Source organism: Salmo salar, chromosome 09 (assembly GCF_965601325.2).
Source record: "Salmo salar chromosome 09, fSalSal1, whole genome shotgun sequence".
NCBI classification, from domain to species: Eukaryota; Metazoa; Chordata; class Actinopteri; order Salmoniformes; family Salmonidae; genus Salmo; species Salmo salar.
In genome coordinates, this window is record NC_138299.1 from 158,968,392 (window position 1) to 158,991,969 (window position 23,578).

Here is a 23,578-nt window from a genome sequence, read left to right on the forward strand (position 1 = left end):
TGCAAGTGAAATATATAATAAACAAAAGTGAATTACATTACACTCTCTCTCTGCTCCTGACCAATGACTGTATGAAGATCCTGACCAATGACTGTATGAAGATCCTGACCAATGACTGTATGAAGATCCTGACCAATGACTGTATGAAGATCCTGACCAATGACTTCATCATGCAATGGGCGATACATTCTTTGGAACGTGCCCACGGTTGCCGCCTTCTGGACAGGTATCATTCATATAGGACAGGTTAATTCAATATTGTTCATATAGGACAGGTTAGTTCAGTATCGTTGGTACATGGACAGGTTAGTTCAGTATCGTTGGTATAGGACAGGTTAGTCCAGTATCGTTGGTATAGGACAGGTTAGTTCAGTATCGTTGGTAATAGGACAGGTTAGTTCAGTATCGTTGGTATAGGACAGGTTAGTTCAGTATCGTTGGTATAGGACAGGTTAGTTCAGTATCGTTGGTAATGGACAGGTTAGTTCAGTATCGTTGGTATAGGACAGGTATAGTACAGTATCGTTGGTATAGGACAGGTTAGTTCAGTATCGTTGGTAAAGGACAGGTTAGTTCAGTATCGTTGGTATAGGACAGGTTAGTTCAGTATCGTTGGTAAAGGACAGGTTAGTTCAGTATCGTTGGTATAGGACAGGTTAGTTCAGTATCGTTGGTATAGGACAGGTTAGTTCAGTATCGTTGGTATAGGACAGGTTAGTTCAGTATCGTTGGTATAGGACAGGTTAGTTCAGTATCGTTGGTATAGGACAGGTTAGTTCAGTATCGTTGGTATAGGACAGGTTAGTTCAGTATCGTTGGTACAGGACAGGTTAGTTCAGTATCGTTGGTAAAGGACAGGTATAGTACAGTATCGTTGGTATAGGACAGGTATAAGACAATATCGTTGGTATAGGACAGGTTAGTTCAGTATCGTTGGTATAGGACAGGTATAATACAATATCGTTGGTACAGGACAGGTTAGTTCAGTATCGTTGGTAAAGGACAGGTATAATACAATATCGTTCATATAGGACAGGTTAGTTCAGTATCGTTGGTAAAGGACAGGTATAATACAATATCGTTCATATAGGACAGGTTAGTTCAGTATCGTTGGTAAAGGACAGGTATAGTACAGTATCGTTCGTATAGGACAGGTTAGTTCAGTATCGTTGGTAAAGGACAGGTATAATACAATATCGTTGGTAAAGGACAGGTATAATACAGTATCGTTGGTACAGGACAGGTATAGTACAGTATCGTTGGTACAGGACAGGTCTAATACAATATCGTTGGTACAGGACAGGTATAATACAATATCGTTGGTAAAGGACAGGTCTAATACAATATCGTTGGTAAAGGACAGGTCTAATACAATATCGTTGGTAAAGGACAGGTCTAATACAATATCGTTGGTAAAGGACAGGTCTAATACAATATCGTTGGTAAAGGACCCGTTAGTTCAGTGTCGTTGGTAAAGGACAGGTTAGTTCAGTATCGTTGGTAAAGGACAGGTCTAGTACAGTATCGTTGGTATAGGACAGGTATAAGACAATATCGTTGCTACAGGACAGGTTAGTTCAGTATCGTTGGTAAAGGACAGGTTAGTTCAGTATCGTTGGTATAGGACAGGTTAGTTCAGTATCGTTGGTAAACGACAGGTATAATACAATATCGTTGGTATAGGACAGGTTAGTTCAGTATCGTTGGTAAAGGACAGGTTAGTTCAGTATCGTTGGTATAGGACAGGTTAGTTCAGTATCGTTGGTAATGGACAGGTTAGTTCAGTATCGTTGGTATAGGACAGGTTAGTTCAGTATCGTTGGTATAGGACAGGTTAGTTCAGTATCGTTGGTATAGGACAGGTATAATACAATATCGTTGGTATAGGACAGGTATAATACAATATTGTTGCTACAGGTCAGGTTAGTTCAGTATCGTTGGTATAGGACAGGTTAGTTCAGTATCGTTGGTATAGGACAGGTTAGTTCAGTATCGTTGGTATAGGACAGGTTAGTTCAGTATCGTTGGTAAAGGACCCGTTAGTTCAGTATCGTTGGTATAGGACAGGTTAGTTCAGTATCGTTGGTAAAGGACAGGTTAGTTCAGTATCGTTGGTATAGGACAGGTTAGTATCGTTGGTGTCGGACAGGTTAGTTCAGTATCGTTGGTATAGGACAGGTTCGTTCAGTATCGTTGGTATAGGACGGGTATAATACAATATCTTTGTCACAGATTCGGTTGTATTCTAGCTTGTCGGACGTTTCGTTGGGAATAGGGTGCCATTTGTGACGTAGGCTTTCTTCTGGGGGCAACGTAACGTACAGAGTTGGTGGGTGATGTGCAAATCCTTAATGTCTCCTCTGGTCCTGTGCCAAAATGTGTTAAACTGGTATCCTTTCAACTAGATAGTTGTCTTTATAAAACGTTATAAACAGTAGTTGTTATTGAGCTACATTATGTACGTTGAAACCCCCCCAAAAAAAACACCACTCAGAAAACATTTTTTATTTCATATATTTTCAAAACAAAGTTTTATTTATTTTGTTCACATGAACCCTGTACACATGCACTAGCTGTTGTCAGTACAGTTATGTCAGTGCCAAGCAGGACAAGCTGCCATAACACAACAGAATGAACCTGTAAAATGAATCACTTCCACCTGGAAAAACAAAGAACGCATCTCAACTGGGTCGTCATTCCCTTTACAGGGCATTTGGAAAGTATTCAGACACCTTCTCCTTTCCCACGTTACAAATGGATAAAATATGTTTCTCCCCTCATCAATCTACAGACAATACCCCATAATGACAGAGTGAAAACAGGTTCAGACATTTATTAAAAATAAAACAGAAATACCTTATTTACATAAGTATTCAGACCCTTTGTTATGAGACTCAAAATTGAGCTCAGGTGCATCCTGTTTCCATTGATCATCATTCAGATGTTTCTACAACTTGATTGGAGTCCACCTGTGGTAAATTCAATGGATTGGACATGATTTGGAAAGGCACACACCTGTCTAGATAAGGTCCCACAGTTGACGGTGCATGTCAGAGCAAAAACCAAGCCACGAGGTTGAAGGAATTGTCTGTAGAGATCAGACAGGATTGTGTCGAGGCACAGATCTGGGGAAGGGTAACAAAACATTTCTGCAGCATTGAAGGTCCAAGAACACAGTGGCCTCCATCATTCTTAAATGGAAGAAGTTTGGAACCACCAAGACTCTTCCTAGAGCTGGCCGCCCAGCCAAACGGCGCAATCGGGGGAGAAGGGCCTTGGTCAGGGAGGTGACCAAAAACCCAATGGTCATCTGTCAGAGCTCCTCTGTGGAGATGGGAGAACCTTCCAGAAAGATAACCATCTCTGCAGCACTCCACCAATCAGGCCTTTTAAGGTAGAGTTGACAAAAACCACTCCTCCGTAAAAGGCATGACAGCCCGCTTGCAGTTTGCCAAAAGGCACCTAAAGACTCCTAGACCATGAGAAACAAGATTATCTGGTCTGATGAAACCAAGATTGAACACGTTGGCCTGAATGCCAAGCATCACATCTGGAGGAAACCTGGCACCATCCCTACGGTGAAGCATGGTGGTGGCAGCATCATGCTGTGTTTCAGCGGCAGGAACTGGGAGACTAGTCAGGATCGAGGGAAAGATGAACCCAGCAAAGTACAGAGAGATCCTTGATGAAAACCTGCTCCAGAGTGCTCAGGACCTCAGACTGGGGCGAAGGTTCACCTTCCAACAGGACAACAAACCTAAGCACACAGCCAAGACAACGCAGGAGTGGCTTTGGGACAAGTCTCTGAATGTCCTTAGGTGACCCAGCCAGAGCCCGGACTTGAACCCGACCGATCATCTCTGGTGAGACCTGAAAATAGCTGTGCAGCGACGCTCCCCATCCAACCTGACAGAGCTTGAGAGGATCTGCAGAGAAGAATGGGAGAAACTCCCCAAATACAGATGTAGCTTGTAGTGTCATACCCAAGAAGACTCGAGGCTGTAGTCGCTGTCAAAGGTGCTTCAACAAAGTACTGAGTAAATGGTCTGAATACTTATGTAAATGTCATAATTCCATTTTTTATTTTTAATAAATTAGCAAAAATGTCTACACCTGTTTTTGCTTTGTCATTATGGGGTAGTGTGTGTAGCTTGATGGGGGGGAAACAATTGAATCCATTTTAGAATAAAGCTGTAACATAATAAAATGTGGAAAAAGTCAAGGGGTCTGAATACTTTAGGAATGCACTCTGGTCAAAAGTAGTGCACTACTTCTGGAATAGGGTTCAATTTGGGACGCAACCAATACTTTTCCTAAAAACATTATGCACAAAACCATCACAAACAAAATGTTCTGGCAGAATGACACACACCAGTATCTCTTCACCTAAAACATTTAAAATGTTCAATCCAACAAAATAGTTTATTTTTTAAACTAACAAATACAGGCCTACTAGGAAATAAAATAAAAAAATATTAAATCGCCCAGTTAAAATTGCACTTTGGTCTAGAAAAACAACTACATACAGGAAATGATTAATAATTTAACAGTCAGGTAGACCTTTCTTAAAACACCAGTACTGTGATGCCCTGTGAGGACAACAGCTCAAATAATAAACCATTTCAATTGATCACATTATTCATTACACCAAAGTAATATCCATGTAGGTAAATGAAGATGAAGCGTCTGACTGCTTTATAAATAAAACATTGATATCACTCAGATGTCAGCGAGTCGTATATATATCAAGCCTATATCTATATATCTAGCAGTCCTTGTTCAAGTCAATTAAAAGTTCTTATCTAAGACCCCCCCAGTTTTCTAAAAACAAACACAAATGTATATTGACAACTAGCTAGTTTACCACCACCATATTCTGAAAGACCACTGCAGACAGCAGAAACCATAGACTCAACTAGAGTGTTTAAATAGCCTACAGTTCATTGTCTGTAGATATTGTTGTTTGGGGGGGGGGGATAAATTCAGTAAAAAGTAAAGAAAATAAATAGGTTAAGCGTTGCAGTTACAGGTAATGACCACCAGGTGTCATGTGATCTCATCTGGGAACAGCAACATCCTGACTGACCTATATTATACAGTTCACCTTGTCCAACTATTAATCAGTTAATTAGTTCACTGGTTTAAACTGTAACAGCACCTTTCAGTTTGGGACGATCTCATTCAATATGTGAAGAAATAACAGAACACACAATAGAAGAAAAAAAAAAAAAAACATTTAAATCCAATGTAAATCCAGGATGGGCATAGAAACCATAAAGGATAGGAGGATTAAATGCTATGATAAATATCAAGATTATTAGGACAAAGTGAATTTAGGAAATATATTGATTTGAAAATCTAATAAATGGTAGGGTTTCCTCGTCTACAGCTTCTACAATAGTAAAATAAAACAATGTATAAAAATATATTGCTTTACGTAACATGTACTTATCAATGAACCCACGTCAAGATTTGCAGAATATTTACAGATTGGATAAATTCATACTTTGGGTGATTTTTCTGTCCCCAAACCGCCAAAAGAGAAAGAAAAGAAAGATTTAGTCACGACATAATGAGTGAGAGATATCTTGTGCACTTTCACACGTTACCATCACCCAGACGCAGTATTCCGAAGTCCTTTTCGAAGTGCCCGTCGACCCCAAATGTTGTGCTTGTTTTGGGGGAATCTCGGTATGTGTTACAAGAGCTGTTTTGAAAATGTTACCCCCTTTCTTTGCATCACAGTTACTTACGTGGGTTAAAAATGACTACACGACTCTCCACCATCCCAGGGAACAGAGTAAGACGAAAGATAACAGAGGGCAAGTGAAGAGAGTGTACATAACACAATACCAATACGTAATCCATCAATATGACTAGTAGGTGTCACCAAGCTGAGAGACCACCATCCTGAAAGTGACCGGTCTCTCAGTCAGTAGTCATTTGTAAAAGTTTGTGGAAGAGGCAGAATGTTATTGTCTGTCTTGTGTCCCTGTTAGTCCGTCTGTAGAGTGTGTGTGTGTGTGTGTGTGTGTGTGTGTGTGTGTCTCTCAGCACACACACACGGTGGCCTTGCCGTGTTGCTGCTGGAAGAGCGTCGGGGAAACGTTGGTGGGGGGCGGAGTCAGAGACTGCTTCTGGTCCTTTCCTCCACCGCTTTTTGGCCCCGCCCCCGTTCCCTCGCCATTCTTCCGCCGCGTCCTCTTGGCGGACGGGACGGGGTTGGGTGACGTGTCATCCTGAGTCCGTTTGCCGCCGATGGGCCGCCTGGCGGTGACATCACTAAGCTCCTCCCCAAGGGCGGAGCTGTCTGTCGTCAGGGGAAAACCTGTGCGGGAGTCGTCCGAGTCGGAGAGGGGCGGGCCGAAGGGATCTGATAGGGCCAGGACGTACAGGCTGCTCCCTGATAGGCCGTGTCCACGCTCCAGGGTCGGAAGGAGCTCACACACAGCAGACGACATGTCCATGTCTGGAACCTAGAGAGAGAGAGGGGGAGAGAGAGAGAGAGGGGGAGAGAGAGAGAGAGGGAGAGAGAGAGAGGGGGGACAGAGAGAGAGAGAGAGAGAGAGAGACAGAGACAGAGAGGGGGGGAGAGGGAGGGAGAGAGAGAGAGAGAGGGACAGAGCAAGAGAGAGACCGAGACAGAAGGGGACAGAGGGAGAGAGAGAGAGAGGGACAGAGGGAGAGAGAGAGAGACAGGGGGGGACAGAGAGGGACAGAGCGAGAGAGAAGGGGACAGAGCGAGAGAGAAGGGGACAGAGGCAGAGAGAGACAAAGCGAGAGAGAGGGAGAGAGAGGGACAGAGAGAGAGCGAGAGAGAGACAGAGAGAGAGGGGGGGACAGAGCGAGAGAGAAGGGGACAGAGCGAGAGAGACAAGAGGTATTTCAGACAGTACTAATATAGTAATGAAGTAGTAATTATGATTTAGCCCAAATAGCACACTATTTTCCACAGTGCACTATATAGGGAATAGAGTACCATTTTGGACACACAACCTTAATAGTCCCTCTGCTCTGTACCTTGATGGGTGAGGTGTTGGAGTCCGATGCGGGGCCACAGTGCTGTCCTTCGGCCAGGTTCAGCAGTACCTCCTCATGGTGGAGGGGCTCCTGAGGGACACCCGGCTCCTGCAGGGCGATCACGATAGCCGACGTGTTGTCCGCGCGCAGCATCCTCTGGCGCCACCGCAGGAGGGCGTGGCTCACCAGCTGGCGAGCGCTGGACACCCCGCAAGGCGCCTAGAAGGAGGGAGGGGGTTTGTTTACAGTAGTTTTGTGATTTTATTTATTTATCATCATGTCGGTCATACAATAAATGAATTAAATCAGACGCGGCTGCACACACAAGCCTCAGTGTCCCGGTTTGAAAACTCCTAGTCCGTGTTCAGCGGGGAGAAAAAAAAACTCTAAACAGAGTGATACCTAAACCAATAAAAAAACAGATGTTTTGTCCTACTGAACAGCACACTGACGTTTAGCATCACAACTCACCATGGCCTCATCGTTGTCCTGGCACATGGAGACGGCGTCCTGGGGGGGCACCATGTTCCACAGCCCGTCACTGCCCAGGATGATGTAACGGTGTTTATGGGGGTCGAGGGTCAGAACACAGGTGTCTGGCTCCGGGGACACTACAAACTCTCCGCTGTAGAAGTCATAGCTCCACAGGTCGCCTACAGGGACAGAATATAATGAAATCAAATGTTCCTCATCTCACAAGGGAACGCAGGATAACAAACGGAAAGGAGAAGTAGAGGGGGTTTTACACACATCCACAATAATTTACAGTAACTGGACAAAAAGAAGATGAAATGCCTCGTTGCCCGTCTTGCTGTTAACCAACTGCCTCGTTGCCCATCTTGCTGTTCCCAACTGCCTCGTTGCCCGTCTTGCTGTTCCCAACTGCCTCGTTGCCCGTCTTGCTGTACCCAACTGCCTCGTTGCCCGTCTTGCTGTACCCAACTGCCTCGTTGCCCGTCTTGCTGTACCCAACTGCCTCGTTGCCCATGATGCTGTTCCCAACTGCCTCGTTGCCCATGATGCTGTTCCCAACTGCCTCGTTGCCCGTCTTGCTGTTAACCAACTGCCTAGTTGCCCGTCTTGCCGTTCCCAACTGCCTCGTTGCCCGTCTTTCTGTACCCAACTGCCTCGTTGCCCGTCTTGCTGTACCCAACTGCCTCGTTGCCCGTCTTGCTGTACCCAACTGCCTCGTTGCCCGTCTTGCTGTTCCCAACTGCCTCGTTGCCCGTCTTGCTGTTCCCAACTGCCTCGTTGCCCATGATGCTGTTCCCAACTGCCTCGTTGCCCGTCTTGCTGTTCCCAACTGCCTCGTTGCCCATCTTGCTGTTCCCAACTGCCTCGTTGCCCATGATGCTGTTCCCAACTGCCTCGTTGCCCGTCTTGCTGTTAACCAACTGCCTAGTTGCCCGTCTTGCCGTTCCCAACTGCCTCGTTGCCCGTCTTTCTGTACCCAACTGCCTCGTTGCCCGTCTTGCTGTACCCAACTGCCTCGTTGCCCGTCTTGCTGTACCCAACTGCCTCGTTGCCCGTCTTGCTGTTAACCAACTGCCTCGTTGCCCGTCTTGCTGTACCCAACTGCCTCGTTGCCCGTCTTGCTGTACCCAACTGCCTTGTTGCCCGTCTTGCTGCTCAAAAAAATAGTTATATATGGGCTCTTTATGTCTGGGAAGAGCAAAACAGTGAACATTGAGCATCCCCTATGGAAAATAGTGAGCATCCCCTATGGAAAATAGTGAGCATCCCCTATGGAAAATAGTGAGCATCCCCCATGGAAAGAAGCATACCTGTGAAACCGACTCTGAGAAACAAGGGAATTTATGTCAAGGGTAGTGTAGTGCAGTGCTTCACTTTGCTTCCAAACCAGTGTATTAAGATGGCTGGGCCTGGCTCTCCAGTGGCTGGGCCTGGCTCCCCAGTGGCTGGGCCTGGATCCCAAGTGGGTGGGCCTATTCCCAGTCATGTGAAATCCATAGATTAGGGCATAAGGAATTTATTTCAATAGACTGATTTCCTTATATGAACTGTAACTCAGTAAAATCATTGAAATTGTTGCATGTTGTGTTTACATTTTTGTTCAGTATATCCAGCACTTTCTTTTTAGTTCTACAGACTTTAAATGACACAACTAACCTTTGCTATGACTCAAACGGATGCCTAAAAAAAATTATAATAACTCAGACAATACCAATAGATTTATTTTATACAGCGCTTTCCATTAAAAAGATTTAGATGGAAGGCTGGGTGAAAAGGAAAACGGGGCAGCATTGAAGAAAAATAACTGATAATTGATCGCATGCTGCAAGAATGAATACACTTCATTGATTATTGAATGTTATGATGAACACAGCTTTGTATAACCAACCAGGGTTGCCTAGGTTACTTTCTAAATGTAATCCATTAGTTACTAGTTACCTGTTCCAAAAATGTAATCAGTAAAGTAACTTTTGGATTACCCCAAACTCAGTAACATAATCTGATTACATTCCGTTACTTTTAGATTACTTTCCCTTTAAGAGGCATGAGAAGAAGACAAACACGTATATTACCAATTGAACGACATCTATTGCAGGATAAATCAATGTTAGAGTTTACATAGCTGGCCATATATGGATGTTAAATGTTACTTTATGGGTTGGTTATGTTGGCTTCTTCTAACCCATTACTTTCTACTACATATAATAATACGATTAAATTATATATCTTTACATTGAAAACCAAAGTCTATCAGAATTCCAGTCTTTCCAATAAATGTTATACCCCTTGATCTTCAAGTGGTATATATATATATATATTCGGCGCACGTGACAAATAAACTTTGATTTGATTTGAATAGGACTTAGAAATCTGGAAGTATTAGCCTAATAGTTTTATCTGAATATGACCCCAAAACTAAGGTCTTATTAGCCAGCCTTACTCTGTTGTTTATGATTGTGTTGTCATGGAGGACTGATCGGGCTCATTGATTCCAGTTGAAAAATAAATGCTGTGCTCATGGAATGGCCTGCTTTGAGCACTACTGAAAAGGGCTATTTACAGGTGATAAATGATTTGCTAAAGGCCTATTGTTTACCTTTTATAGTCAGTTTTACTTCTAAACAACTGCCTTTTATCAAGATTATCTAAAGGGCAAATCCACAGATGAAACAATAACAAAATGGCTGCCCCGCCTCTGTTTTGGTAAAAAACTGAGAGATGGGGCCTTTAGAAATGTAACCACTCTCAGATTAACAGACAGAGTTATGGATGCAAGGACTGACCTTCCATGATATTAAATGATGGTTTTAACCATATTATGAGGCTATATTAGTGTGTGTTTACAAAAATTGGAGTAAAACTAGTTGATATGTTGGGTTCTGATGGAGTGTGACAGTTGAACTGAGCTCCTGAGGCATTTACAAGTTAAATTCTTCAACACATTTTGGGGAATATTCAGAGAAATTTTCAGGAATATATGTGCAAATGAATATTAATACCATTTAAATGTAGATGTTTTTTTGCATTGGATATATTTACCATATCATATGGAGACAGAAACATAAACCTTTTACCTTATCATAAGTAGACATAATTGCAAATGATTAAATCCTTCCAATATATATATATATATATATTTTTTTTTTTAAACTATTCAGTTACAAATTTAACTTTAATTAAATGAGTTGACTCTTCACATGGGCTTTATTTAAATGAGTTGACTCTTCACATGGGCTTTAATTAAATGAGTTGACTCTTCACATGGGCTTTAATTAAATGAGTTGACTCTTCACATGGGCTTTAATTAAATGAGTTGACTCGTCACATGGGCTTTAATTAAATGAGTTGACTCGTCACATGGGCTTTAATTAAATGAGTTGACTCTTCACATGGGCTTTAATTAAATGAGTTGACTCTTCACATGGGCTTTAATTAAATGAGTTGACTCTTCACATGGGCTTTAATTAAATGAGTTGACTCTTCACATGGGCTTTAATTAAATGAGTTGACTCTTCACATGGGCTTTAATTAAATGAGTTGACTCTTCACATGGGCTTTAATTAAATGAATTGACTCTTCACATGGGATGATTTCACTGAACAACAAAAGAAAGGGAATATTGAATGATCCCCAATGATCCATCACATCTCCCATCTGTAAAATGATAGTTTCTGGACTAAAGCTTTGGTTGTCTTCCTCTCAGGTTTCCATGTCTTCTACCTGGACCTCCTCAATATCCACCCCTTGAACATCAGACTCTGAGGCCTCATCTTCACTGTCACATTCCAACCTTGTTGAGGATGGCTCGTTGTCAGGCTCAAAAAGACTCAGATTTGCCCGGATGGCCACCAATTTTTCAACCCTTGTATTGGTCAGCCTGTTGCTTGCTTTGGTGTGTGTGTTCCCAAACAAGGACCAGTTGCACTCTGAGGCGGCTGATGTTGGTGGGATTTGGAGGATGATGGAGGCAACAGGGGAAAGAGCCTCAGATCCACAAAGTCCCTTCCACCAGGTGGCTGATGAGATATGTTGGCACGACTGCCATACCGCATCTCCATCCCAAAGCCCTTGCTTGGAAGTGTACTTCGCCAGACTGTCAAGAACTTTTCCCTCATCCAGGCCAAGGTGGCGAGACACAGTAGTGATGACACCATAGGCCTTGTTGATCTCTGCACCAGACAGGATGCTCTTGCTAGCATACTTGGGGTCCATGGAGAATAAGAGCACCTCCTCCCAGCTTCCCACTGCACTGAGGCTAGGAAACACTTACCACTGATAAATCCAAGATAATCGAGAATTTCAAAAAGCATCTCTCTACGGCTGGCCATGCTTTCCACCTGGCTACCCCAACCCCGGCCAACAGCTCTGCACCCCCCCGCAGCAACTGGCCCAAGCCCCACCGCTTCTCCTTCACCCAAATCCAGACAGCTGATGTCCTGAATGAGCTGCAAAATTTGGATCCCTACAAATCAGCTGGGCTAGACAATCTGGACCCTCTCTTCCTAAAATTATCCGCCGCCATTGTTGCAACCCCTATTACTAGTCTGTTCAACCTCACTTTCGTATCATCTGAGATTCCTAAAGATTGGAAAGCTGGTGCGGTCATCCCCCTCTTCAAATGGGGAGACACTCTAGACCCAAACTGTTACAGACCTATATCCATCCTGTTCTGTCTTTCTAAAGTCTTCCAAAGCCAAGTAAACAAACAGATCACCGACCACCGTACTGCCCTGCCCACTTCACTGTCGCTCCAAGCAGAGGAAACTGCAGTTCTGAAATACATCAAAAAGCATGAAGACTTCTGCCTGAAGCCCAAACACACCACATTCTTTAAATTATTTCACCTTTATTTAACCAGGTGGGCTAGTTGAGAACAAGTCCTTTATTTAACCAGGTTGGCCAGTTGAGAACAAGTCCTTTATTTAACCAGGTAGGCCAGTTGAGAACAAGTTCTCATTTACAACTGCGACCTGGCCAAGATAAAGCAAAGCAGTGCGACAAAAACAACAACACAGAGTTACACATGGAATAAACAAACATACAGTCAATAATACAGTAGGAAAAGTCTATATACAGTGTATGCAAATTAAGTAAGGAGGTAAGGCAATAAATAGGCCATAGTGGCGAAGTAATTACAATTTAGCAGATTAACACTGGAGTGATAGATGTGCTGATGAGGATGTGCAAGTAGAAATACTGGTGTGCAAAAGAGCAGAAAAACAAAACAAATATGGGGATGAGGTAGGTAGTTGGTTGGATGGGCTATTTACAGATGGGCTGTGTACAGCTGCAGCGATCGGTAAGCTGCTCTGACAGCTGATGCTTAAAGTCAATAATAAGTAATAAATATCAATAATAAGTGATATCCGTATCGCCGTAGACTACACCACTGCTGTCATGCTTACCTCCAAGCGTTTATTCAAGTTGGATAATATTTGGATGCCGACCAGCAGTCTCACCATTGGAAGACATAACTTGGACTGTAACCTACAAAAACCTATTCCTGCTCTTTTCCCACAATCCATCAAACACATTTGGTGTGTCATCATAGTGGTCTCTGATTGGTGGTAATCATTTGGTGTGTCATCATAGTGGTCTCTGATTGGTGGTAATCATTTGGTGTGTCATCATAGTGGTCTCTGATTGGTGTTCAGACTCACTCAGGTGGAACAAACTTAAACTTGGGCCTTTTTTCAACTCTGATTTGAATGTCATTGAGAAAACAAAGAAGTGTCAAAAAAAATTTTTTTGCAAACATCTTTTCTGAATTCTAAAGTAATCATCGAAGTAATCGAGTTTTTACAAAAGTATCTGGATTAGTTACCGGTTTTTATATAATCCCTTACATGTAACAGATTACATGTAATCCGTTACTCCCCAACCCTGGAACCAAAACATACACATCCTCTGTTCAACAAACACGAACTCGAGAATAAATCGATTGGGGAGCTGCAGTTCACCAACGATATTGTGCTTAAATCACCCTCATGGAAGTCAACCAATGCATTCGTCCAAGAGTCGTTCACAATCTGGCCACAACTAGACCTTGTTTCAAAAACGCATCAAGAAATAATCTTATTTGGATGCCTAGAAAAATCAACAAATGTAAGTCTACGTTGTTTAAAGCACATGTTTACAAGTCTCGGTCACAAATGACAGCTCCAATAAACCCCCTACGGTGAACGAGGATTATAGAATCATAACTCTTTTTGAGTTTTCACTTCATCACTTCATCAAATGTGTCTAAATATGATTTATTTTGACTGAACGAGTCAAAACAGAAACAGATGTCAGTAAAAAGAGCAGAATTCCCCATCACTAAGTGGCTTTAGCCCGGGCAAGTCCAGGGGGGGTTGCCTAGCAACACGTGCCTCTGAGTGAGGCGACATCTGTATAGTGCAAATAACGTCCATGATTTGGTGAATCTGTTCGGACCGAATAGCCAGTGTGACAGCTCCAACGGCTTTGCAAACAATAAGGTTTCAGGTAATATGGAGAAAGATTAACAAAATAAATCAAACTATTTCCATGTGGAGCTTTAAGACAACAACAACATACCCAGAGCTCTGGCCACAGCCAGGAAAGGGATCTGGTCGATGACAGTGCTCCTCCGGACGGGGCCGTTATGGGTTAACCTGGGTCTCTTCCACACCACCCTGTTCACACCAGACTTCTTTATCACACTGGAGAAAGGAGGGAGACAGACAGGACAGTTATCTCACTGGAGAAAGGAGGGAGAGACAGACAGGACAGTTATCTCACTGGAGAAAGGAGGGAGAGACAGACAGGAGAGTTATCGCACTGGACATAGGAGGGAGAGACAGACAGGAGAGAGACAGGACAGTTATCTCACTGGACATAGGAGGGAGAGACAGACAGGAGAGAGACAGGACAGTTATCTCACTGGACATAGGAGGGAGAGACAGACAGGACAGTTCTCACTGGACATAGGAGGGAGAGAGACAGACAGGAGAGAGACAGGACAGTTATCTCACTGGAGAAAGGAGGGAGAGAGACAGACAGGACAGTTATCTCACTGGAGATAGGAGGGAGAGACAGACAGGACAGTTATCTCACTGGAGAAAGGAGGGAGAAAGACAGACAGGACAGTTATCATAGGCATTTAGTAAGGTAGTGATGAAGAAGTAGCTATGATTTAGCCAGTCAGTGTCACAAAAGGCATTACCTTTATATAGTGTACTACTTGTGACCAGGCTCTAGATAAGGAATAGGGAGTTACTTGGGACGCACCTTTTACAAAATGTTCAATAAACCATTAACACGTCTTATTATTAGTTGTAGCATAAAAATGTTCCAAAATGACTTGCTCAATAACCTACCTTTATTTCCAAGTGGCTGGTTGATATAGTAACTCTTATGGTATGTGACCAGCACAATATATTGGCAGTAAACTGCTGCGATGCTGATGACTTGTCTTAGCAAGAAACTTAAAGTCACTGGGGGGAAGAAAAAAAATCACTCAAAGCTCACTTGCTCTGTGGGCATCACTGGCTTCATCCCAAATAGTACCCCAATTCCCCGTAGTGCACTACTTATCCCTCTAGTCTAGTTACCCAGTCAGTTCTACAGTAGTCTGTCCATCCCTCTAGTCTAGTTACCCAGTCAGTTCTACAGTAGTCTGTCCATCCCTCTAGTCTGGTTACCCAGTCAGTTCGACAGTAGTCTGTCCATCCCTCTAGTCTAGTTACCCAGTCAGTTCTACAGTAGTCTGTCCATCCCTCTAGTCTAGTTACCCAGTCAGTTCTACAGTAGTCTGTCCATCCCTCTAGTCTGGTTACCCAGTCAGTTCGACAGTAGTCTGTCCATCCCTCTAGTCTAGTTACCCAGTCAGTTCTACAGTAGTCTGTCCATCCCTCTAGTTACCCAGTCAGTTCTACAGTAGTCTGTCCATCCCTCTAGTCTAGTTACCCAGTCAGTTCTACAGTAGTCTGTCCATCCCTCTAGTTACCCAGTCAGTTCTACAGTAGTCTGTCCATCCCTCTAGTCTAGTTACCCAGTCAGTTCTACAGTAGTCTGTCCATCCCTCTAGTCTAGTTACCCAGTCAGTTCTACAGTAGTCTGTCCATCCCTCTAGTCTAGTTACCCAGTCAGTTCTACAGTAGTCTGTCCATCCCTCTAGTCTAGTTACCCAGTCAGTTCTACAGTAGTCTGTCCATCCCTCTAGTCTAGTTACCCAGTCAGTTCTACAGTAGTCTGTCCATCTCTCTAGTCTAGTTACCCAGTCAGTTCTACAGTAGTCTGTCCATCCCTCTAGTCTAGTTACCCAGTCAGTTCTACAGTAGTCTGTCCATCCCTCTAGTCTGGTTACCCAGTCAGTTCTACAGTAGTCTGTCCATCCCTCTAGTTACCCAGTCAGTTCTACAGTAGTCTGTCCATCCCTCTAGTCTAGTTACCCAGTCAGTTCTACAGTAGTCTGTCCATCCCTCTAGTCTAGTTACCCAGTCAGTTCTACAGTAGTCTGTCCATCCCTCTAGTCTAGTTACCCAGTCAGTTCTACAGTAGTCTGTCCATCCCTCTAGTCTGGTTACCCAGTCAGTTCTACAGTAGTCTGTCCATCCCTCTAGTCTAGTTACCCAGTCAGTTCTACAGTAGTCTGTCCATCCCTCTAGTCTAGTTACCCAGTCAGTTCTACAGTAGTCTGTCCATCCCTCTAGTCTAGTTACCCAGTCAGTTCTACAGTAGTCTGTCCATCCCTCTAGTCTAGTTACCCAGTCAGTTCTACAGTAGTCTGTCCATCCCTCTAGTCTAGTTACCCAGTCAGTTCTACAGTAGTCTGTCCATCTCTCTAGTCTAGTTACCCAGTCAGTTCTACAGTAGTCTGTCCATCCCTCTAGTCTAGTTACCCAGTCAGTTCTACAGTAGTCTGTCCATCCCTCTAGTCTAGTTACCCAGTCAGTTCTACAGTAGTCTGTCCATCAGTTCTACAGTAGTCTGTCCATCCCTCTAGTCTAGTTACCCAGTCAGTTCTACAGTAGTCTGTCCATCCCTCTAGTCTGGTTACCCAGTCAGTTCTACAGTAGTCTGTCCATCCCTCTAGTCTGGTTACCCAGTCAGTTCTACAGTAGTCTGTCCATCCCTCTAGTCTGGTTACCCAGTCAGTTCTACAGTAGTCTGTCCATCCCTCTAGTCTAGTTACCCAGTCAGTTCTACAGTAGTCTGTCCATCCCTCTAGTCTAGTTACCCAGTCAGTTCTACAGTAGTCTGTCCATCCCTCTAGTTACCCAGTCAGTTCTACAGTAGTCTGTCCATCCCTCTAGTTACACAGTCAGTTCTACAGTAGTCTGTCCATCCCTCTAGTTACCCAGTCAGTTCTACAGTAGTCTGTCCATCCCTCTAGTCTAGTTACCCAGTCAGTTCTACAGTAGTCTGTCCATCCCTCTAGTCTAGTTACCCAGTCAGTTCTACAGTAGTCTGTCCATCCCTCTAGTTACCCAGTCAGTTCTACAGTAGTCTGTCCATCCCTCTAGTCTGGTCCCCGAGTCAGTTAGGAGTTTTTCTGTTGTTTCCCACCAAGCAGGCATAGATGCTTCATCTGACTGAGTTTGCATTAGAATAGACAATGTTGTTACCACCCAAAGCAGAGAAGAGTTTAATTCGCTATTGAGAGAGAGAGAGAGAGAGAGAGAGAGACATGCTTTTTGGCACAAACCCATTCTCTTGTCATAGGGGCTGTTGTTTTGGATGCACAGTCACGAGGGTACGGGTGTTGGGAGCCCTTGTACAGTATTATGTGTAAGGCTAGTCTGTCAGACAGACTAAACATGACAATGTTTTATTTAGTTATTTATTTATTTCACCTTTATTTAACCAGGTAGGCAAGTTGAGAACAAGTTCTCATTTACAACTGCGACCTGGCCAAGATAAAGCAAAGCAGTTCGACAACATACAACAACACAGAGTTACACATGAAATAAACAAACATACAGTCAATAATACAGTAGAAAAATAAGTCTATATACAATGTGAGCAAATGAGGTGAGATAAGGGAGGTAAAGGCAAAAAAAGGCCATGGTGGCAAAGTAAATACAATATAGCAAGTAAAACACTGGAATGGTAGATTTGTAGTGGAAGAAAGTGCAAAGTAGAAATAATGGGGTGCAAAGGAGCTAAATAAATAAATACAGTATATATATAATAATGTGGAGTTGGCTGGCTAGACAACTAACCCAGTAGGGTAGTATGCATCGGTAAGTCTTACCTGCCCCCACAGCCCTTCGATGCCCTCCAGGGTAGTATGCATCAGTAAGTCTTACCTGCCCCCCAGCCCTTCGATGCCCTCCAGGGTAGTATGCATCAGTAAGTCTTACCTGCCCCCACAGCCCTTCGATGCCCTCCAGGGTAGTATGCATCAGTAAGTCTTACCTGCCCCCCAGCCCTTCGATGCCCTCCAGGGTAGTATGCATCAGTAAGTCTTACCTGCCCCCCAGCCCTTCAATGCCCTCCAGGGTAGTATGCATCAGTAAGTCTTACCTGCCCCCCAGCCCTTCGATGCCCTCCAGGGTAGTATGCATCAGTAAGTCTTACCTGCCCCCCAGCCCTTCGATGCCCTCCAGGGTAGTATGCATCAGTAAGTCTTACCTGCCCCCCAGCCCTTCGATGCCCTCCAGGGTAGTATGCATCAGTAAGTCTTACCTGCCCCCCAGCCCTTCGATGCCCTCCAGGGTAGTATGCATCAGTAAGTCTTACCTGCCCCCCAGCCCTTCAATGCCCTCCAGGGTAGTATGCATCAGTAAGTCTTACCTGCCCCCCAGCCCTTCGATGCCCTCCAGGGTAGTATGCATCAGTAAGTCTTACCTGCCCCCACAGCCCTTCGATGCCCTCCAGGGTAGTATGCATCAGTAAGTCTTACCTGCCCCCACAGCCCTTCGATGCCCTCCAGGGTAGTATGCATCAGTAAGTCTTACCTGCCCCCCAGCCCTTCGATGCGCTCCCTCTCCTTGGGAAGCTCAGGCTTGTGGTCCTGTGTAACCTCCACGGCCCTGATGAACTGGTCAGAGGGGTCATCCTGGACCCCCAGCACTATGGCAGAGTCTCCTACGTGGGCCACGTACATTCGGTCCCCCCGGATTACCACTACACTGGCCGTGGTGCCCGAGGTGCTGGGAAGCCCTGTGAGTGTTTTGGGCCATTCGGCTGCAGAGGGAAGGAAAAGAGAGGGAGGGAGAGAGAGAGAGAGAGGGAGAGAGAGAGAGAGAGAGAACATGTTGAACTATTGGAACCTGCACAGCCTTAGAAGTAGCCTTCAGCCTAACCTACTTCCCTGAGGTCCCTGCCTGCAATAATATGGCCCCTGAATATAACAACAGTTAGGAAGGAACTCCTGTTCCCAGAGAGCTACCGTCCTGGAGGTTTTAACTCCAACCCTGTTCCTGTAGAGCTACCGTCCTGGAGGTTTTAACTCCAACCCTGTTCCTGTAGAACTACCATCCTGTTGGTTTTAACTCCAACCCTGTTCCTGTAGAACTACCGTCCTGTCGGTTTTAACTCCAACCCTGTTCCTGTAGAACTACCATCCTGGAGGTTTTAACTCCAACCCTGTTCCTGTAGAGCTACCGTCCTGTAGGTTTTAACTCCAACCCTGTTCCTGGAGAGATACCCTCCTGTAGGTTTACACTCCTACTCTGTTCCTGGAGAGATACCCTCCTGTAGGTTTACACTCCAACCCTGTTCCTGGAGAGATACCCTCCTGGAGGTTTTAACTCCAACCCTGTTCCTGTAGAGCTACCGTCCTGTAGGTTTTAACTCCAACCCTGTTCCTGTAGAGCTACCGTCCTGTAGGTTTTAACTCCAACCCTGTTCCTGTAGAGCTACCGTCCTGTAGGTTTTAACTCCAACCCTGTTCCTGGAGAGATACCCTCCTGGAGGTTTTAACTCCAACCCTGTTCCTGGAGAGATACCCTCCTGTAGGTTTTAACTCCAACCCTGTTCCTGGAGAGATACCCTCCTGTAGGTTTTAACTCCAACCCTGTTCCTGGAGAGATACCCTCCTGTCGGTTTTAACTCCAACCCTGTTCCTGGAGAGATACCCTCCTGTAGGTTTACACTCCAACCCTGTTCCTGGAGAGATACCCTCCTGTAGGTTTACACTCCAACCCTGTTCCTGGAGAGATACCCTCCTGTAGGTTTACACTCCAACCCTGTTCCTGCAGAGATACCCTCCTGGAGGTTTTAACGCCAACCCTGTTCCTGGAGAGCTACAGTCCTGTAGGTTTTAACTCCAACCCTGTTGGAGGGAACGGGATCGGGCAGCCCCTGATATAGGGAACGGGATCGGGCAGCCCCTGATATAGGGAACGGGATCGGGCAGCCCCTGATATAGGGAACGGGCAGCCCCTGATATAGGGAACGGGCAGCCCCTGATATAGGGAACGGGCAGCCCCTGATATAGGGAACGGGCAGCCCCTGACATAGGGAACGGGATCGGGCAGCCCCTGACATAGGGAACGGGATCGGGCAGCCCCTGACATAGGGAACGGGATCGGGCAGCCCCTGATATAAGGAAATATGATACCATTTGGGACACATCCATAGACATTTAACAAATAGCCTCGTTGCTACACATTTTTGTTCCAGGTCAACACTAAGCACTAACAAACACATTATTCAACTAATCAACGGCTTGATTTAGTTGATATGTTGAATGAGGTGTGTTTAATACTGGGCGGGAACAAAAATGTGCACATCCTTGGGGTTTCCCAGGACTAGACTAGCCTGCCGTTTGGATGCCCCTTCTGGACAGAGCAGGGGTTCCCCAGCTTTTTCACTCTGGCCTCCCCGTTCCAGCTTTGGGGAACATCCCGCGCCTCCACCTTGTCTATATCTATGGGCACAAGCAATATTCATGACACAAACTGTTCACATCCCTCTGGGTGGCAGACAGAACAACAACAAAAAATAATTCAGGTTTAAAACTTATTTCCAGCAATTCTACACATTTTGTCATGGGGTGCAAAGAACATGTTGCAATTTTAACAGTCATTTTCTTGCAGTTCTATACACTTTGACATGTCTAATGTTTATTCATGTGTTATTTGAGTGACTCAAACATTACAACAACATTTACAGGCTAAAAAACTCAACTAAAAAACGTTAGCTGACGTGTGCTGGTTGATCTGGACATTTCATGTTATAAATATCTCTCTAAGGTCTGTAATGACGGACATGACAAGAGGAACTGATGATGCACTACCCAATTTAGAAATTATACCTTGTACATTCTACTATTACAACTTTCAAGAGTAAGTTTTAAAGCAGTGGCGGTCGGTGACGTTTAAGATAAGGTAGGACGATTATTATTTTTTTAATGAGCACGGCCTTGTTTCTATTACAGCATATTGGATGACTGTCATTTATATTCCATTCACCCAGTTCAATGTAACGTCGATAGGTTTAGGATACTACATGACACTAATTTTCCCTTCATCGTGAAGTTGCTACAACCTAGTTTATGAAAAGTTTACAACGTCGGTGCACACAGGTCAAGAGAATAATTTGAGTAATCAAGGTGACAGACAGTGACATATTCAATACCTCCTTGTACACACTTACCTGCATCTAGCTGATCTAGGGTGTAATCATTAGTCCAACAGTTGCAAACGAGAGAGTTTCTATTGGACAAATTCAGGTATGTTTATCCCCGTTTCGTTCCATTTAAGAAACGTTTTTCAACAGACTCGGCGTAATGAATACACCCCTGATCACAAGCAAAAACAGTTCACTTTTATAGCAGCCACATACAAACAGCATGATCATTTTGCTCGTTAATTCCTTCTCGCATCTACTCGTTGTCCTCCGCTCACCTTTTCCCTTCGCTTGTGGACTTCATGTGGACTTCAACACATCAGCGGTTTGTGACCAGGCGGAAAAACTTTTCTCGTTGTCAGAATTTTAGCTAACATCAGTTAACATAGAACTAAGGCGTTATTAAACCTGCTACAATGATGCAGTACAGTGTACAGTCAGCAAGCAGCTTAGCAGTTACACCGGCGGGCCCTGGTGGAAATACATGTATCAAACACAAATGCTTACCTTGACTTGGAAGATTTTCAGTGTTGGATAGCCATACCTAGCTAGCTAACATGGCATCGCTCTCTGTTTGAGCCAGGTGTTTGAGTAGGCTAAATTAGCAAGCTGCAACAAAATATGTCTCTCTCTCGCTTCTCCTTCATTTTTGACCAAATTAATTTGTTTAAAACTGTTCAACTATTGTCTTTCTCTCTCTTTGAGTCAACTACTCGCAACATGTTATGCACTGCCGTGCTCGCTAGCTGTAGATTATGCTTTCAGTACTAGATTCATTCTCTGATCCTTTGATTGGGTGGACAACATGCCACTTCATGCTGCAAGAGCTCCGATAGGATGGAGGACATCCTCCGGAAGTTGTCATAATTACTGTGTAAGTATTTGGAAGGGGGTGAAAGCCATGAGTCTCCTAGGTTTTGTATTGAAGTCAATGTACCCAGAGGAGGACAGAAGCTAGCTGTCCTCCGGCTACACCATGGTGCTACTCTACAGTGTGCTGTTGAGGCTACTGTAGAACTTCATTACAAAACAGTGTGTTTTAATCAATTATTTGGTGACGTAAATATATTTAGTATAGTTTAATATCTTTAATGTTTCACTATTGGTATTTTTATGAAATTCACCGAGGACCCCTTCCACTTCTGATGAGCCTTCAATGGTTGAAAGCCAGATTTAGTAAGGTTGGCGTGCCCCACAGTTTGGAAACCACTGGTGTAGGGCAGACTGTGCACTAGTGGTGACTTGACAGAGCAGTTGAAAGATCCAGAGCAGATCGTTGACGACTGCCCTAAATACAACTGCCCTCACAGCTGATAAACCAAGAGACTAATTCATCAAAAGGATAATAGGGGGATGGGGGACGCAATGGTTTTACAAATCCCAATACATATGATGCGTCTCCTTTACAACCAACATTATCAGAGGTTACATGCTACCTGTCCTTCCTACTACAACAATAAACCCGATTTGGTATAATAACATCGACACCTCTTTCCAAACAAGCAGCTGAACCCATTGTCATCCGTATCGAAGGCAAACAGAAGAGGAAGACCCCATGTAAAAAAGCTCCTTCACAGAGCCCCCGTACACCCGCCTGTCCGTGTGACCTGGTATGCTGGGGGGGGGGTGTTAGATAGGAATGATGGGATGTCTCTTTCTTTACTCTACTTACTGACAGATGTCCAGCAGTGGTAGGTTTATTCTAATAGTCAAGCCAGAGAACCTAAACCACACATTCAGTTACATCGAGCCTGTGGTGGCCATTTCATTCTTAGATAAAATGTACGACATGCGATAACAAATCCCAATATATATATATTTAACTAGACACATGGATGATTGTAACTTACGCAGCTTTTTCCACATGGCATGGTGGCAGGCAACGAAACCTTTACGAATAGCTGCACACACTTCCTCGTCATCCTTGGACCAAAACCCCCGCTGTTTCTTGATAAATTCCCATAAATAGTCCCGTGCGAACTGCGCTGCCTCTCGGCCTCCGTGGCCATCAAACACCGCGAAGAAAGCCACTGATCGCTGGGTCCGGTTATCGCTCTGGACCGGTGAACTCTCCACTGTGGAAACTGCCAGTGCAGCTGCAGCACAACTTAGGTCCCCATTTTGTACATTTTGTGTCCATGCAACTGTAGTGGAGGCAGATAGAGGCTCGTTGTGTACAGTCCGATCAGGCTGCTCGTTTTCAGGCATAATGTCCACCGTCGAGTTATCCCCTTTGATATCATCATGTTCGTCCGAGTTCAGCTCGTCTTCCCCGGACTCGGGCTCCACTACAACCTCGGTAACGTCCTCCATGTATTTCCTACCTCCCTGGTCGGAGAAAACACTCACTCGCATCAACAAAGTGTTTTCCATGGCCGTAGGGACGTCTTGTTTCAGATGCTGGGTGTTTCTAGTAGCTAAACAAAAAAAATGGCCTAAAAAGTATTTTAAGTGAAGTTTATGGCAGCTTAATGATCAATCAGCCGCTTTTGGTCTTTGTTTATTTCCAAGCCTTGTAGGCATGCCCAGAATCGCATCGACG

General features: G+C 44.4%; 1 protein-coding gene across 1 annotated transcript; it reads right to left on the reverse strand.

The window, feature by feature from the left end:
* Nucleotides 1–4,403: 4,403 nt before the first annotated feature.
* Nucleotides 4,404–23,578, reverse strand: LOC106613361 (protein phosphatase 1D). The gene is made up of 6 exons (XM_082956499.1): nt 22,887–23,578; nt 18,420–18,648; nt 14,053–14,177; nt 7,492–7,673; nt 7,021–7,239; nt 4,404–6,476 (listed from the first exon to the last, which is right to left on the reverse strand). The coding sequence occupies exons 1-6, from the start codon at nt 23,407–23,409 to the stop codon at nt 6,051–6,053; spliced, it is 1,704 nt and encodes a 567-aa protein (XP_082812625.1). The 5' UTR covers nt 23,410–23,578; the 3' UTR covers nt 4,404–6,050.

Bases quoted from the DNA above. Each gene is read 5' to 3' on its own strand.
- LOC106613361 (XM_082956499.1), bottom strand. From the start codon at position 23,409: ATGGAAAACACTTTGTTGATGCGAGTGAGTGTTTTCTCCGACCAGGGA. The intron at 18,649-22,886 runs GTAAGTTACAAT...TTCCCTCTGCAG, and splicing joins TGCCATGTGGAAAAAGCTGC to CCGAATGGCCCAAAACACTC. The intron at 7,240-7,491 runs GTGAGTTGTGAT...CCCTCCTTCTAG, and splicing joins AGGACAACGATGAGGCCATG to GCGCCTTGCGGGGTGTCCAG.